Source organism: Petaurus breviceps, unplaced genomic scaffold (genome assembly GCF_028583685.1).
Source record: "Petaurus breviceps papuanus isolate PSGF00001 unplaced genomic scaffold, PetGlider_PUasm1.0 227, whole genome shotgun sequence".
NCBI classification, from domain to species: domain Eukaryota; kingdom Metazoa; phylum Chordata; class Mammalia; order Diprotodontia; family Petauridae; genus Petaurus; species Petaurus breviceps.
This window is the reverse complement of record NW_027185896.1, coordinates 6,667,027-6,682,711: the sequence shown is the minus strand read 5'-3', so window position 1 is coordinate 6,682,711 and position 15,685 is coordinate 6,667,027. Positions and strand designations below refer to the sequence as shown.

At 53.3% G+C, this 15,685-nt stretch overlaps 1 protein-coding gene across 1 annotated transcript; it reads right to left on the bottom strand.

Moving 5' to 3' along the window:
• Positions 1-314: 314 nt before the first annotated feature.
• On the bottom strand, positions 315-13,101 carry DUSP7 (dual specificity phosphatase 7). Its single transcript, XM_069095578.1, has 3 exons — positions 12,281-13,101; positions 8,090-8,518; positions 315-2,590 (listed from the first exon to the last, which is right to left on the bottom strand). The coding sequence occupies exons 1-3, from the start codon at positions 12,678-12,680 to the stop codon at positions 2,283-2,285; spliced, it is 1,137 nt and encodes a 378-aa protein (XP_068951679.1). The 5' UTR covers positions 12,681-13,101; the 3' UTR covers positions 315-2,282.
• Between the last annotated feature and the right edge of the window lie 2,584 nt (positions 13,102-15,685).

Below are 15,685 nucleotides of genomic sequence, written 5' to 3'. Positions count from 1 at the left end.
TTAATAAAGCTGGACAGATGGACGAGGCTCTTTGGAAAGCCAGATCTGGTCATGTTCAGGTCAGCATGCACAGGGCACCATATGTCCTCTTCTGTAGCTTGGGTAGAAATCCTGCTTTACCACTGACTACCTTGGTGCTTTCGGGAAAGCCACTTAAGCTCTGAGCCACTATGTCCTCATCTGCACAGTGAAGGGGCTAAGACTCGGTGCCCTCTGAGGTCCCTTCCAAATCCTGGATCTGTGATCTTGCCTACACACAACTACCCTGGCTTCTGTTGGTTAAGGAGAGCTATTGGACACAGAAACACTCTTAATTTTATTAAAGAAAAAATAATATTTATTTGCAATATAAACAAAGTCCCATTATTGGTTCAGGATATATATATGTCATATATATACGTACATATATATATATATATATATATATAGGGTCACAAATTTTCCTTCATTAAGTCACAAAGCAAAACCGGCCCTCTCTAACAAACCCTCATTTGCACGTCAGATGCATCTTTCTGGGTTGTTGAATGTAGTTTGTTTGTTTTTATTTTTTTTAAAAAATAAAAGAATTAAAAATGAAAATAAAAAAAAGGAACCATCCACAGCCCAGGAAGCTGTTTGGTCAGCTCTCTCAGCCATGATACGTTTTTATAATTCACGGCCCCCAAATTCCCTGAAAATAAAACCCTCAATGAGGTAAGATGCATGAACACATTCTCCATTTGCTCTGAGGCTCCCACACTCTTCTTCCCACTCCCACCTTGTACCCTCCTCAATCCCGAAACGTCATTACAAAAGGGAGGATTCTTCTCCCCTGATCCCCATCCCCCCGCCCCACCCCAATATCACTGTCCTTTCCCCCTACTCCTCTATCTGCCTCCCCAGGCCCCTCTCCCTTTTCTTGACACCAGGCGGAAACAGAAAAAGTCTTCTCTTTGTGGAAGGCACGGCAGGACAGGGGTTGCTCCAGCCGGACGGTGGGAGTCGGCCTGAGTCCCGGACATTGCCGGTTTGGGGGAAATGACAGAGAGGTGTAAGAAGACAGAAACTCCAGAAGTAAAGAGGCGTCGAAACAGACCCCTCAGCCCACCCCAAACCCCCCAACCCTATGCCCCTATTTAGATGCCCCAGCCCCCCACCCAGGTTAAACCAAAGGGTAGTGAGTTAATGTCAGGTCACCAATGGCAGTGTTCCCAGCACAGGACACTGGGTCAGACCAGAGGGCTACGGTCCTCCCTGGATCCACTGCCCAACACCAGAACTGTGTTCTTAGCCATTCCAGGCAGGATGTCTTTGAAGAAAGAGTAAGGAAAGGAGGCAGATTTACAAACCCCCAAACCCAAAGGTAACCCAGAAGCAATTTGCAGCTTAAGAGTTATCTCCATCAATTCAGTGCAGAGTTGGGGGTGTCAGGGAAGGAGAGGTCAAAGGGAGAAAGGAAGAGATTTACAAATGGGCATTGGCCTTTCTGACCCTCATCGCTTCCTCCTAAAAGCCAGCAGCTGCACAGCCTCTCAAAGGAGGACCCAAATATACCAGGACAATACCCCAAGGCTTCACAAATGTGCAAAATGCATTTGGTCAATCGAGACACTGGATATTTTTTCCTTTAAAAAATGCAAAACAAAAACTGAGAACAATCTTTTTTCTCTTCTCCAAAGAGGAACAGGAGAAAATACTGGTTTTTCCACAGCCCGCCATTGTCTGTACACATGGTCAGAAAATTACATGCCTTTTTTTTCTTTTAAAACGAGTCTGAGTGCTCTGTATTCCAGAGAGCTTGGCTTTAGCTGCTCTCCCCACCCCCCCCCCCCCCCCCACAAAAGAGTAAACTCAAGCTTGTATCTTAAAAAGAGAAAGAAATGAATGCCGCCACAATCTTGGGGCTCTTCAGGAAGGTTCCCAAGGGTGCTGGCACTTTGCAGCTTGCCTGCTGATAGGTACGTGTCCAGGCTTCCCCACCGCAGAGGCTGCCGACAAGGGAAGAGGGGGCAGAAGGCACCTGTGGCGACTGCCCTCTGAAATCACCACTGGACATCAGGAGGCTCAAAGTAGCCCCTGACTCAGAATATTTTCTCTTCCATCTTGAAAAGCAGCAAACGGACCTTCTGTGGCTTAGGGGAAGCAAGTCCTCTTAAGGTTGTGGCCTGTAGAGGAAGGGGCCCACAGGCGATTTTCACCAGCAGCCCACGTTACGTGCTGTGTTTTGTTTTGTGAAATGCTTGAAGCTCCAGTTCCTTTGCAAGAATCCAAATGCACGCCCCCCACCCATGGGGGCCCCGGCCTCATGTAGATTCAAGGGTGTTGAGCTGGAAAAGGTTATGATTGGTGGGTGTTGTAAAGTACAACTGCTCACTAGGGACGCGATTGTCACAAGGGCTGTTCAGGCCCAGGGTCCTCTCAAAGTCCAGCAGCTGCCCCATGAAATTGAAGTTAGGAGAGATGTTGGACTTTTTCCTCTTTACAAAGTCATAGGCGTCATTCAGAGACAGGTTCAGTTTCTGCATCAGGTAAGCCACGGTGACGGTGACAGAGCGGCTGATGCCAGCCAGACAGTGTACCAGGATCCCACACTTGTTGGAGCGAGCCTCATCTGAAACAGAGGGAAGGGAGAAGGATGGATGGATGAGTCCTTGCATCAGGAGCAGGCCAATCTCCCACACAGGCCTTTGGGCACACAGTGACAGACCACTAAGGGTTTCTGTGTTGTCTATTCAAACAGCCTAGAAAGTCTGTGGGGGATGGGGATGGTTACAGTGAAAAAGAGAACCAGACTTAGAAGTCTATAAGCTGGAGAACTGGGGCTCTCACCAGAAGGGTGACCTTGAGCCTTTTCCCTGTCAGTAAAACGAGCCCTGCTCTCCTTCTCTCATAGAACTGGGGGATAAAAGGAGCCTTGGCAACCATCTAGTTCAACCCCTTCATATCACAGGATAACCAAAAGTGAAGGGACTTGCTCAAGGTCATGCATTTTAGCAAGTGGTGGGGCAGGAAGAGACATTCAGGGTGTGTGGACTCTACATCCAGTTTTCTCTCTGTGGCACCACAGAGCCCCTGGTCTCCAAATAAGGGAATTCATGAAAAGTGTTTTGAATCGTAAAGCATGCCATGCAGGTCTGAGTCCTAATTGGTCCTTTTTTTTGGTACAGCCCACCCTGGGCATGATACAGGCGCACCTCCCTCTACACAACAGTTGTGATCCTCAAAAGTGGGCTAGAAGCCTTTTTTTTTTTTTCTCTCTCCACAGTCAATCAAATCCTTTTTTCCTGAACAAGAGGAACTTACTATTTAAAGGCATTCTGTGGCAAGTCATGAATCATTACCCTTAAATTTCTTTAGCATAACCTGGATTTTCATACATGTGACTTGCCTAGAGCAGGGCTCCCCCTCAAAGGGAATGCTAATCATAAGACTCCGCTCTGACCCTTAAGTACTCACTCCTTCCAATCCTCCGGGACCACTCAGCTTCACAGATCCCTTGGCCAAGATCTCTCTCTCTCTCTCCCTCTGCACACACAGACTGACACAGACACCACCACCACCAATTGTGTCACCACTGTGAGACCTTATCCCCAGGTTCCCTGACAAAAGCAGCTGCAATCCGGGCTACCTGCCCAGCTAGGCCAGTTTCCTTACTCTATTCTCTGTAAACACCAGACTCATTCCAGCCTCCGGGTCTTTGTTCATGTTGTTACCTGCCCTAGAATCCATTAAGATGGCTGATAGTTATTAGTGTAAAGGCCTGCAGTCAGGTCCCCTTCCCATGCCTCAATGGGACACAGAGGTGCTAAGGCGTGCTGGCAAAGCCCTGGCAGGGCCTAGGACAGCAGGAAAGCTTTGTATATGGACCCAGGGGTGGCGTGCTGGATCATCTGACGTCTGGGAAGCAGCCTAGCTAAGTACTCCAGGTTTATCACCAGAAAACTGGCTACAAGGGGATGAATTTCAAACAGCCATGTGGGAAAACCACGTACTGAAGTGTGGGAGAACGGGGGTCCACACTGGTGCAGGGAATACCCATAACAAAAATCATACATAGACAAGACAGTGCTTCTAGCTGGAAGGGACGAGGGGACTGAGACCCAGAGGTGACGCGGACAGTCTGAAGGGCCATACATGCCTGCTGCAGTAAGCAGGAGTATCAGCATTCATCCTCCAACCCAGAGCCTCCCAAATCACAGACCCTTGGGAGGACAGAAATGTAAAGTCCCGAGCTACGGTTCCAGTACATGATAGGCAACGACTGGGTAGAGAGCAGCTCCTATGGAAAAGGCTTCAGGATTTGGGGGTACCTTGAAAGCTAAAAAAAAAAAATCAAGCCCAATATGTAAGTAAAAAGTGTAACGCTATCTTCAGTTGCCTTAGGAGAAGATTATAACCTAGGTCCGGCCTTGTCAGACATCTGGAGCGCTGTGGTCATGTCTGAGGACCACATTTTGGGAAGAACTTGCCTAGTTAGGATGGTAAGAGGACTAGAAGATATACTAGCTGAGATTTCTATTTCTCTAATTAGGTACGTTTTCCAGCCACCCTCACTGAAGCCTCACAGTAACCCTGCAGTAAGGCAGCACTCCTATCTCACAGAAGGGAAAATCGTGGCTCCAAGAGCCTGGTTACTCAAACATGAGTCAGTGGTAAAAGCTAAGCTGAGATCTTCCTGAGTTCTAGTCCAGGCCGGGCCCTTTCCACTTTATCACACACCCTCTCCAAGGGGCCGACCAAAGATCTCTGGAAGAACTTGGGGATGTAAGGCCTAGAGCAGAACAGATGGGGGGGGGAGGGGGAGGGATGTGTCTGCTTTTAACTATCTGAGGGGCTGGCATGTGGAAGGCTTCCTCTGTTAAGTGCCAGAAAGGAGACTGGGCTTTGGGGGACAACAAGGCAAATTGTCAAGAGAAGAACTTGGACATGTGTATGTAACAGGAAGACTTCCCTGCCAGGGGAGCACCTCACACCCCTCACTGAAGGGACTGCAGTTCAAGTCAACTCTCCCTGACCCCTTCCCCCAGTTCACAGAGCTCTCCTTTCACTCAGGACTTTTCCATTCATCCTCAGTACTGCCCAGTGAGCACACAACTTCCTGCCCTATTTTCTGTCCATAGGGCACAATTTAGCATTTTTATCATCTTCAAATGGGATGAATAAAAACAATGTCTTGTGCTTCCATTGTTTCAGTTGGAGGAGTCTTATCTGGCCAGCCTGGCACTGCCCAGGCCTGCTCCTCCCCAGCTCCTCAGACTGCCTGGCTCCGGCTTGGGCACAAGACCCACAGGACCTCCAGGTACAGGAGGATGCAGCGGGTCATTCACACAGGTGCTGGGAGAATGGGCCAGCCCAGCATGCTCTCCAGACCCTCAGGATGCTGACGTGGGAGGAAGGGCAGGGGGTGCGGGAAGGGAGCTGTGGCTGGGGGGCCCGACAGGATCGGCTTGTGGCCTCTCAAAGCTTTGTTCTTCCTGCCCTTCCAACGTGTGTGTGAGGGCGCTCCTTGCACTTGGGTCAAGACATCAGAACATGGGGAACAGGACATATGTCCTTGGGGACCCGACACATTCCCTGCTGGGAAGTCATTTCCTCTCTCACTGGTGGTTCCCTTACTGAGAAGGCCAGTACAGGGTGACCAGAACACCCTTGCCCCCAGTCAGGGGCCTCCGTTCCCAACGCTGCTCAGTGCTCCCAGTCTGCTTCCTCATGTGTATAATGGCATAGGGGTAGAAAGGAAAGGAATAAGTATGTGTTCGTTCTAAGTGCTTTAAAAAAGCCCCAAAAGCCAAATATTATCTCATTTGATCCTCACAGCAACCCTGGGAGGTAGGTGTTATCATTACCCCCATTTTACAGATGAGAAAACAAAGGCACACAGAGCAGAAAGAGGTTTCATGACTTGCTCGGGATCACACAGCTAGTAAGCGTCTAAGGCTGGATTTGAACTCGGGTCCATCCACCATCAACCTCTGCAACAATGGGTCCTGTGGAGGTGGTACAGTATATTGGGAAGAAGAAGAGATTGGGAATCTGTGGACCTGAATTCAAATTCTGACTGCTCTACTCACTAAATAAGTCAATGGATTTGCCTCTCTGGGTGAGTTTCCTTGCCCATAACACAAGAGTGCTGGACTAGGTGCTTCCTCAGGCTCCTTAGGAGTCTCTGTCCTGCCTCCCTACAGGGGGTCTGTGCTCAGGCAGGACTAGATGGTGGGTGGGCAGTGTAAGAGGCCCACACCTAGCTGAGTCTCCCTCGGTCCTCCCATGCCTTTGATCAGCAGCCTCCTGGAGGCTGGAAGAAGATGAGACCAGAGAAGTCAGAATGCCCAGGGTCAGACTCTCCCTTCACATGGCCCCAAACCATGATGCTGCTGAGCAAGTCTGGGGTTCATGGGAGCAAAGAGCTGGAAAGGACTTGGAGACAGTTAAGGTCACCCTCCTCCTGTTCAGAGCCTGCGGGGGCTCAGAGGGTAAGTGACTTGCCCACGGCAGTGAGATGAGATCTGAACTCAGGGCCTGACTCCAAATAACTTTGGCCTCCCCTTGAATTCTCTGAGTTATAAGCTGCTGGCAGTAAAACAGATAATATCCACACTTCCTATCACATGGGGTCATTGCAAAGAAAGTGCTTTCTAATTCTCCAAGAGCCATAACAATGGGGGTAGCAATAAGACAGTAAGCACTGTGGCATTTCTTCTTCTGAAGGGATGTCCCCCGGCCACCCCAGGATGAACCAAAGGCACCGGGCACTCCAACCTTGCAGCTGCCCACAAGAATAGCCACCGGTCTAAATGGTGGGGGGGGGGGGGGCAGAGGGGGAAGAGGTTACAGCAGGGGACCGTTCCCCCCAAGCTCAACCCCATGCTCCAGCACTCCTTCCTCCCAATTCCTAGGCTCTGACACCTAAGGCCATCAAACAATTTCCTTAGAAGAGGATGATGTGGGTAATTCCCTCATTTCCTGTTATGAAATCCAGCCAGGATTAGAGACAGGCACCAAAGAATCCCCAAGGCTGAGTCCAGCCCAGAGGCCTTGATCTTGGACTGGGCAGGTGCCCTCTGCCTTCCTGACCAGCTCCCAGAAGGAAGAGGAAACTGCCACTCACCAGCACCAACTGCCCCCAACCTCCTCCTTCTGCCCAACCAGTCTACACCTGACCAGGGTCTCAGGAGACTCCAGGTCCTGGCCTTCGCATGTACACCTTGGCTCCCTTCTCCTTTTTCTGGTGGGTGATCACAGCATCAAAGACAGGTTGGTAGGAAAGCACACACATTTGAGGGAGGGAGAAGGAAGACAGCCCTGGCTACCTTCTCCCACCCCTTTCCTCTGACCACATACAGGACAGTTTGGTGGGACAACATGTGAGGGAGGAAGCTGTGACTCTGGCCTTCCCTATCTTGAAGAAGCAAAAAGCTGAGCCCAACGCTGCCCTGGCTCTTTAGCTAAGAGAGCCAAACTATCTTAGCCCAGCACCCGGGTGTCAGGAGGTAGGATATGGAAGCATTTCAGGGGGGTCTCAGAGGAACTGGCCAGAGATCTATAGCAAGAGTCACTCCCAACAAGACCGAGATACCCATCCCTGATCAGAGACTGGTGACTGAACCAGCTAGCTTTCCATCCTCGAAAAAGAGAAATCCTTCTCTGTATCAGATTTCTTTCCCAAATCCAAGAACCTGGCAAACTCACATTCACCATGTGAGGCTATTAAAGGATGTTCTACCAAATTCGACCAGGAGTCCCAAGTGCACCTTTGGCTCAGCAGATGGATCCCAGGCCTCCTGAGAGATTTGAAACAAGCAGCAGCAGACACTCTTGCCAGAGCAAAACCTCAGAAGGCATGACACACCTCCGTCTGGCACTAAAAATGGTATGATTCAGAAAGCAACACACACACATACACACACCACACCACACATACACACCCACACCCCCCCCCCCCCCCACACACACACACAGAGTCAATGAGCTGCACTGTTTTGCCTGGAGACCAGGACCAGAACACAAGGCCATGAGGCTGGGGGAGGCAGCCCCAGACTCCTCAGTGCAAGTTGGGAGATGCTTGGTGGGAGAGCACAAACACACACTCCTGCTCACACACAGTGCCTACCAATGAATGTGATGGCTTCAGGAAAGAACTGGGAGAGATTCTGACTCCAGTGATCAGAGATGGGGATCTGCTTGTACTTGAACTCCCCTCCATGTTCAAACATGTTGGGCAAGTTGGGTGTCACATTCAGGATGTACTTGATCCCATACTTCCCCAGGACATCCAGGTTGGTGGAGTCCTTGGCACAGCCCAAGTACAAGTAGGGCAGGATCTGGACAGGGAAGGCCGGCTGGTTGGAGGGCAGGGGGCTGCCATCGGACTCAGTGGCGCTGCCCGGCTCGCGGTCGGACTCTCCGTCGGAGCAGTCGGAGCTGATCCGGAGGCCACCCAGGCCCAGGACTGAGGCTGGGGGAGAGCTGCTGGGAGAGGAAGTATCCAGGCTGGTCTCACAGTGCTCTGAGTACTCAGTCTGAAACTTGTTGAAGCCACCTGGGGAGAAGAAGAAGGTGGATTAGGGTATCGTCTCCTGGTCTTTCTCCACCCTAACACCCCTCACACCCCAGGGTCTGTGAGGGTGAAGGTGACTTATGGCTAGGGGATGCTCCTAATAGACCCTCTACTGTCCTGGGAGAGAACAAACAGTATGGTATAGGAGAAAGAGTGCTGGCTTTGGTGTCAAGGACCCTGGGTTCAAATCCCCTCTCTGACAATGGCTCCCCTCACCATCTCCGGCAGCCCCTCGGGCCTTGGCTCCTCACTTGTAAAATGTAGGGACTGGACTAGATGGTCTCTGAGGCCCCTTCCTGGTCTAGATCTATGATCCCAAGCCCCCAGGGCTTACTCCTAGCCCCCAAAGGAATTACTAAGCCAAAAAACCAGAATGCTACCATGAGCCTAGCTATGGAGGAGACAGAACACACCAGTCCTGCTATATCATACTCTGAGCTGGGAAGACAAGCCTCAAACACCAGAGACAACTAGATGGTGTATGATTGCTTGTCTTTGCCTTGAAGACGGTCAGGACAGAGGACTGTGGACTAGAGTAGTCTAGGAAGGCTTCCTGGAGGAGGTGGCACTTGAGAGGTCTGTTCCCTTTCATATACCAGGGGAGGCAGCCAGGAACTCACAAGAAGGTCCATCCCAACCCCCACCTCCCTCCTGACCCTCCATAATAAGAGAATCTCACTACGCTATGAGGAAGAAACAACGGATTTGTAGGCAAAAGACCTGCATTCCAACATTAACTTTGTCACCACCTTGGACCAACCATGTAAATGCTCCTCTGAAAAGGAGGAGGCTGGATTAAGTAATCTCTTTGGTCCCTTCCAATTCCAGAATGTTATGATCCTATGATCACCCTGGAGTGGAGGGTGGGGAACAGTTGCCTGTCCATCTGTTCATTCAAACATTTATTTAGTCCCTGCTGTATACAAAATGCTATACCCATTTCCAAGTCATGGGCTTCCTTCCCCTCCTTCCCAGAAGCTCCTAGGGCCAAGGGGCTCTGCCTCCCCTCCCTAGGGATGGGGGGCCAGACAGGGGAGCTCCCTTTCCCCCAGACCCCTCCCCATGGGCTGGAGTGCATCCCTCCCAGCAGGGCCAGGTGCTCCTGAAGTCTGCAGCAGCAGCAGAGCAAAGCAGGGCAGGGCCAGGCCTCCCCTGCCTTGCCTTGTCTCCCCTCCCCCTGTCCCCGCCAGAGAGGCCATTTTGGAATGTTAATTGGAAACACAAGCAGTTTCCAGCCGGCTAGGGGTAGCTCTCAGCTAAAGGGGTGGGGGGGGGAGTAGAAGGGTTCTCCAGAGACAAAATGGGCAGGGGGGTTCCCATCTGGGTAGGCAAGAACTGAAATCTTTGGGCAAGGCCAGAGAGAAGCTCTGGCCAGAAGCCTGGACTCCTGGGTCCCTTCCTCCAGCTGAAATGTTATTGTTTCCCTTGGCTTTGGCAGCCAGGGAGGGGATAAGAGCTTCCCTCACCCCTCCAGGGCAGGCGGGTAGAAAGAAGCCCCAACATCCTCCCTCTGTCCAGGGGAAACACAGAGCAGGGGCTGCCTCTCTTCCTCTCTTTCCCTTCCCCCTTCTGAAAAAAAATGAATCCCAAATCTAGTCTGTAAGAGGGGGTATCCTGGCTCCAGGGGGGTTAGCTGAGGCCAGAATGGATTAACTACAAACTTGCCAGAGAGAAACCAAAGCAAACAGCAGCTTCCTTGCAAAGACTCTGGACTGTAGGATGTAGTGGACAGTGTGATGTGGTGTGAGAGGAGGAAAAGAAGTGTCCCCACCCACCTGGAGGGACCAGGGTGTCTGTCACCCTCCCCTCCACCACCTACACTTGCTTTTCAGCAACTGGAGAAAAAAAGCAAGGAGGGGAAAAAAGTTTGTTCCTCCCACGGAAATCATGCAGGGAAGGGAGAGGGGAAATGGAGGGGGGTCCCTGCTGTAGGGTCATGGGGGGATGGGAGACAGGCCAGAGAGAGCTAGCTCCTCAGCACCACCAGGTGGGGTAGCTAGAGGGGAGGGGAGGCCTGGGAGTCTGTCCCATTGGACAGAGCACGATAGAGGCCCCTAGGCTTGGTGGTTTGGTGGGATGCAAAGGGATCTGGAGTGGGGGTAGAGGGGCTGTCCTACCCTGAGCCTCTCAAGCCTTACCATTTTTCCTCTTCCATATTCTTAAACATTTCCTAACTAATAGTAATGATTAACTGGGAGCACGTCTCAGTCTCCCATACCCCAGGATTGTAAATCCTTGGAGAGCAGGACTGTTATTTTTCCATTTTTGAAATCTCAGTGTCAAGCACCTAGAAGGTATTTAATAAATGTTTACTGAACTGAGGGCGAACTCAGCTCCCGGAAAGGCAAACAGATAAGACAAGGCCCAGGCTGGGGAGAGGGTGCCCCAGGCTGATGAGGAGGGAGGGGAGGCACAAATGAAAGGACAGGGCTCCAGAGAAGGGAGGCGACCCCAGCCCTGGAGATTAATTAGGCTGGAGTCTTAAGATAAAGAGTCCAGGGAAAGGAGGAGAGGGCCAGGGCCAGATCAATCCCTGTGCTCTGGGTCAAATCCCCGGTTAGGGAGAAGGGGGACCTGAGGCATGGAAAGGGACAGGCAGACAGTTAAGGGGGGGAGGGGGGGGGGGGGGGGGGGGAGTGGGGCTAGCACCCAGAAGGGAAGACATAAGAGTATGATTTGGGAGGGGACAACATAGAAATTGGTGTCTGGATGAGGACAGTCTGGGTAAAAGGGAGGGGTACCCTATTCCTTGGAGGAGTAAGAATAGTCAGCCTAGGTTAGGGCGAGAGGGGCAGGTCCTGGCTTGGGGGCCGGGGGAAGGATAGTCAGAGTTTGTGTGAGGACAGAGGGAGAAACAGTTTCTACTTGGGGAATAAGTGCATGGGTTTGGAGGGCAGTGCTGGGGTGGCGGGGGAGGCAGAAAAGGAATGGTCACTCTGGGTTAATGGGGCTGGGGCATCTCCTAGTGAGGGGGGAGATGGTGGTCTGAGTCTGGGTGAGGGTAAAGGTGCATCCCAACTCTTAGTTCCAGTGGGGGTAAGAATAGTCAGTCTGCCTTGGGGTAATGGGAGGCAGTTCCTCGTTTGGGCAGGGTGGTGGTAGAAATAGGATCTTGGTGAGGGTGAAGGGGGATCTCAGCTCCTAGCAGGGGGAGGAAAGGATGGCCAAGGTCTGTGTGCAGGTGAGGGGGGGGACCCCAGCTCCTAGTTCCACGAGGGAAGGGGGGGGCAAAGGATAGTCAGTTTGGGTGAGAGCAGGGGGCCAATTCCTAGTTGAGGAGCTCAGGATGGTTAGTCTGGATGAGGGGACCCGAGCTCCTAAGTGGGAGGGAGGGGGGACAGGGTAAGAGTGGCCAGTGCCGGTGAGGGCAAGGAGGGTCCCAGTTCCTATTGGGGCAGCAAGGCTAGTCCGGGTCTGGGTGAGAAAGAGGGGCTTCAGCTCCAAGTTGGGGGGCGGTAAGGATGATGAGACTCTGGGTGAGGATGAAGGGACAGTTTCTAGTTGTGGGTGCAAAGGTGGCTAGCCTGAAGAGGAACGTGAGATCCCGGCTGGGGTGAGGGGTTATGGGTGGCCAGCCTGGGGGAGGGGACGCTCGGGGCCCCGGCCGGAATGGGGGGACCGCGTGGGGCCCCTGCTGGGTGGGGGAGCGCGCAGGGCCCTGACCGCTATGGGGGGAGCGCGCGGGGCCCCGATCACTATGGGGGGCGTGCAGGGCTCTCCTCCCTCTCCCCCGGTCCCCTGTACCTTTGAGGTAATAGGCCTGGCAGCCGTCGTCGCGCAGCTTCTGCAGCAGCAGGCCGAGCACGGAGCTGGGCGCGCCGGGCTCCGCCTGCCAGTCGGCAGTGGCCTCGTCGTAGAGCAGCACGGTGGCCGCCTTGCAGCGCTTGGCGAAGCGCTCCTTGTCCTCGTGGTTGGGGATGATGGAGCGGATGGGCAGGTTACCCTTCTTGAGGCGGCGCAGCATGAGGCCGGGTATGGCCAGGTTGATGGCTGTCTCGATGTGGGACGACTCGAAGAGCTCATGCGGCCGGCAGTCCAGCAGCAGCAGCGACGCGCCGCCGCCCGACTCGAGCTCCTCCTGCAGCCACTCGGCGCTCTTGCACGGCATCGCCACCGCCATGGGCGCGCGGACCCGATTTTTCATCGGGATCGCGGGCGGGCCTGGGGGCCCGGGCCAGGGACAGGCCGCGGGCGTGGACGCTCAGTCGGTGGCTCTCGAACGGATCCCGGGCCCGGGGCCGCAGATGCCCCCGCCCCCGAACCCCGGTGCAGGGCTGGGCCAGGGTCCGTCCCGGTCCGGCGCTCTGCCCGCCGCCCGCCCTCCCGACCGCTTCTCGGGGAAGCTGGGCTCCTTCCTCGCTCGCTCGCCCGTCCGCCTGCTCGCTTCCTCCCGCCAGCCCTCCCTCCCTCCCTCGCGGGCTGCAGCCTGACAACTTCAATTAAAAAGGGGCTTCAGTAGCAGCGCGGCGTGTCCTCCTCCGGGGGGCGGGGCCTGCGGCGGGGCAGGCAGCCCCGGCTTCAAGCCGCGCCCACACCCCGAAGCCTGCACCCGTCTGGCCTGCGGAAATCCGCCCAGCAACACAAAAGGCTAAGAAGCCTCGGGGAAATCCACGTGAGCACCGCCTTCTCAGCCACCCAGGCACCACCCCGCCAACTCAAGCTGCTTCCCTTCTGTTACTACTCCCAGCTTCTCCCCCCGACCTGCTAGATTTTGGGACCCTATCAAGGCCGCAGGGCTGCAATCTCGTGTTCCCCGCGGCCCGCATGCTCCCTTAGGAGGCAGAAGCATCTTAAAAGGACCCGGCCAGAGGTCGGAGGAGCTGGGGCTGGAAAGAGATAAAAGAAATCACAGAATTTCAGAGTTGGGAGAGACCTCAGTAGCCTTCTTAAAACAAAAAATCCCCTCTCCCAACACACCCAAGTGGCCATCCAGCCCAACATCTTACGGACCTCAACTAGCACAGCGTCCACATTTGACAGAAAAGGAAACTGAGGCCCGGAGACTAGTCTAAAAATACTGCAGAGGTGGGAATTCAAATCTGTTTTTTAATTAAATAAGCCCAAAGCTGCCCAGCTCATCTTAGGAGGCCCGCCACAAAGATCGAAGGGGCAGAGGGGTACCCATCCTCCGTTCCTTCCTCAGCCTTTAAAAGACCTCCTGAGCAGGCTGCCATCCAAACTTCATGGCCCTCTAGTGAAGCCCAAATCATGACTGCACGGTCCAGGTGATTCTAATTCGTATACTGTCAGTTTCCTCCCTGGGGCGGGGGGAGGAGGGGGTGTCTTCTCCCCAACCCAGACCTTGTCCCTTCAAGCTTAGAGAGCTGGGCTGGGTGTCCCCTTCCCCTACCAGAACCCATCTATCCTGAAATCTACAAAGCTTCCCATTTAGAATGGAGCCTGTCACTCACCTCCCCCCTCAGCCCATTGCCTAGACTTGAGTCTGGAGGCCAGAAATCTAGGACTGCCGTCTCAAACCAAGGGGAAAATTGCTCTGGGGTGTACTCCTTTGGACACAACCTGGCCTTTCTGCCCATTCCAGAGCCAAAGGTGTGGAGGAAGGGGAGTGACTTAGTGCTCTGCGGGTCCAGACCCTAGCTTCTCTGGGCAGAGACGAGCAGAGAAACCCTGTGGATCACGGAGAGGAAGAAAAGGACCCTAGGACGAGAAGACCCTATACAGAGGTTGCGCGCCCTTTAAGAAGGCTTTAAAAACTGGAGTTATGATTGACCACAATTTGAGGCGACACGTGACTTTCCAGAGGCGGAGTGGAGGAAGAGAAGAAAAAACTCTTGTCTAATCCCTCGCTTTCTTCCTCCCTCCCTTTTCTCTTCCCTCCCTTTCAATTTCCCCAACCTACCAATCAGTTCCTGAGGTGGGCGGGAGCGGTCCACCCAGGAATCCAATCCGAGGCCAGAAGGGAGAGGGCGTGGGGAGGTGGGGGAGGAGGGAGAGCGGAGCGGAGGCCGGGGGGCGTACCCCAGCGCTATGTATCGGATTGCCCGCTGCGGGAGCGCGGACAGCGAGAGGGCGGGCTTAGAGGAGGTGAATGGAGCCGCAGGTAGAACTGTAACAAAGTGACTACTGGGGAGCCAGGGAGGGCCTGAGCACGCATGCGCAGGACTCAGCCTGGCAGGCGCTGGGGCAATGAGGCTGCCTGCTAAGTAAGACCTACTCTGCGGTTCGCTGGAGGCAGCCACGGGCTCTATAACGGAGTTTGGAGCTGCCGAGCCTCCGCCCTCCAGCCGCCGGGTCTCCTGGCTGCTTCCGCAGGAACGGTGTGGGATGGGACGGGGAGTGGGACCAGAAAGGAAAGCACCGCTTGTGCTGGAGCTCGTCCAGGAGCCCAGGACCGGACGTCCGGCCTGACCAAACCCGACCTCCAGCCGTGTTCACTTTATCACCCTTCCAGCGCATCACCTCCGTTACTTACTCTTAGATTCTCAGAAATCATCCTTTCTGATGCAGGGATCCCCATCTCACCATCGGAAGTCCAGCCTCTGCTTGGATACTTCCAATGGCAGGGAGCTCACTAGCCCCAGAAGAGGCCCAGCTAGGTAGTGGAGAGGACGCTGGAATTGGAAGTCAAGGAGACCTGAGTTTCATATAACTGCCTCATATCCTCTGGCTTCCTTCAAGTCTGAGCTAAAATCCCACTTTTCCTGCTCCCCCTTAATACTTTCCTTCTATATATAGCTTTGTTGCACGCAGTTGTTTGCATGTTTGTCTACCTCCCCCCCCCCCCCCCCCCCCATTAGACTTCGAGCTCCTTGAGAGCAGGGGCTGTGTTTTTGGTCTTCCTGGCACATAGTAGGATGCTTAATAAATGCTTGACCTTGGCCTACTCAACCTCTCAAACTTGGTATCTTCATCTGTAGAATGGGGATAACACACCCTACCTAACAGGGTTGTGATGATCAAATGAGAATGTATGTAAAGTACTTACATATATGCATATATACATGAGCTATTCCATTCATAGCCTTGATTAGGAGGAAGTGTTCCCTTTATATTGAGTCAGAGAGCCTCTTCAGTTACCCCCTTTAAAGTCCTGTTTCTTCCCCTGGGACCAGAGAAGAACTAGTCTGAATCTTCTCCCTGACATTACTTTAAATACTTAAAAGACTGTGATTTTGTTCTCTTAAGACT

Excerpts from the sequence above, each read along its gene's own strand:
- DUSP7 (XM_069095578.1), bottom strand. The coding sequence starts at position 12,680 with ATGAAAAATCGGGTCCGCGCGCCCATGGCGGTGGCGATGCCGTGCAAG. Across the intron at positions 8,519-12,280 it reads CCAGGCCTATTACCTCAAAG|GTGGCTTCAACAAGTTTCAG; the intron begins GTACAGGGGACC and ends TCTTCTCCCCAG. Across the intron at positions 2,591-8,089 it reads TGAAGCCATCACATTCATTG|ATGAGGCTCGCTCCAACAAG; the intron begins GTAGGCACTGTG and ends CCTCTGTTTCAG.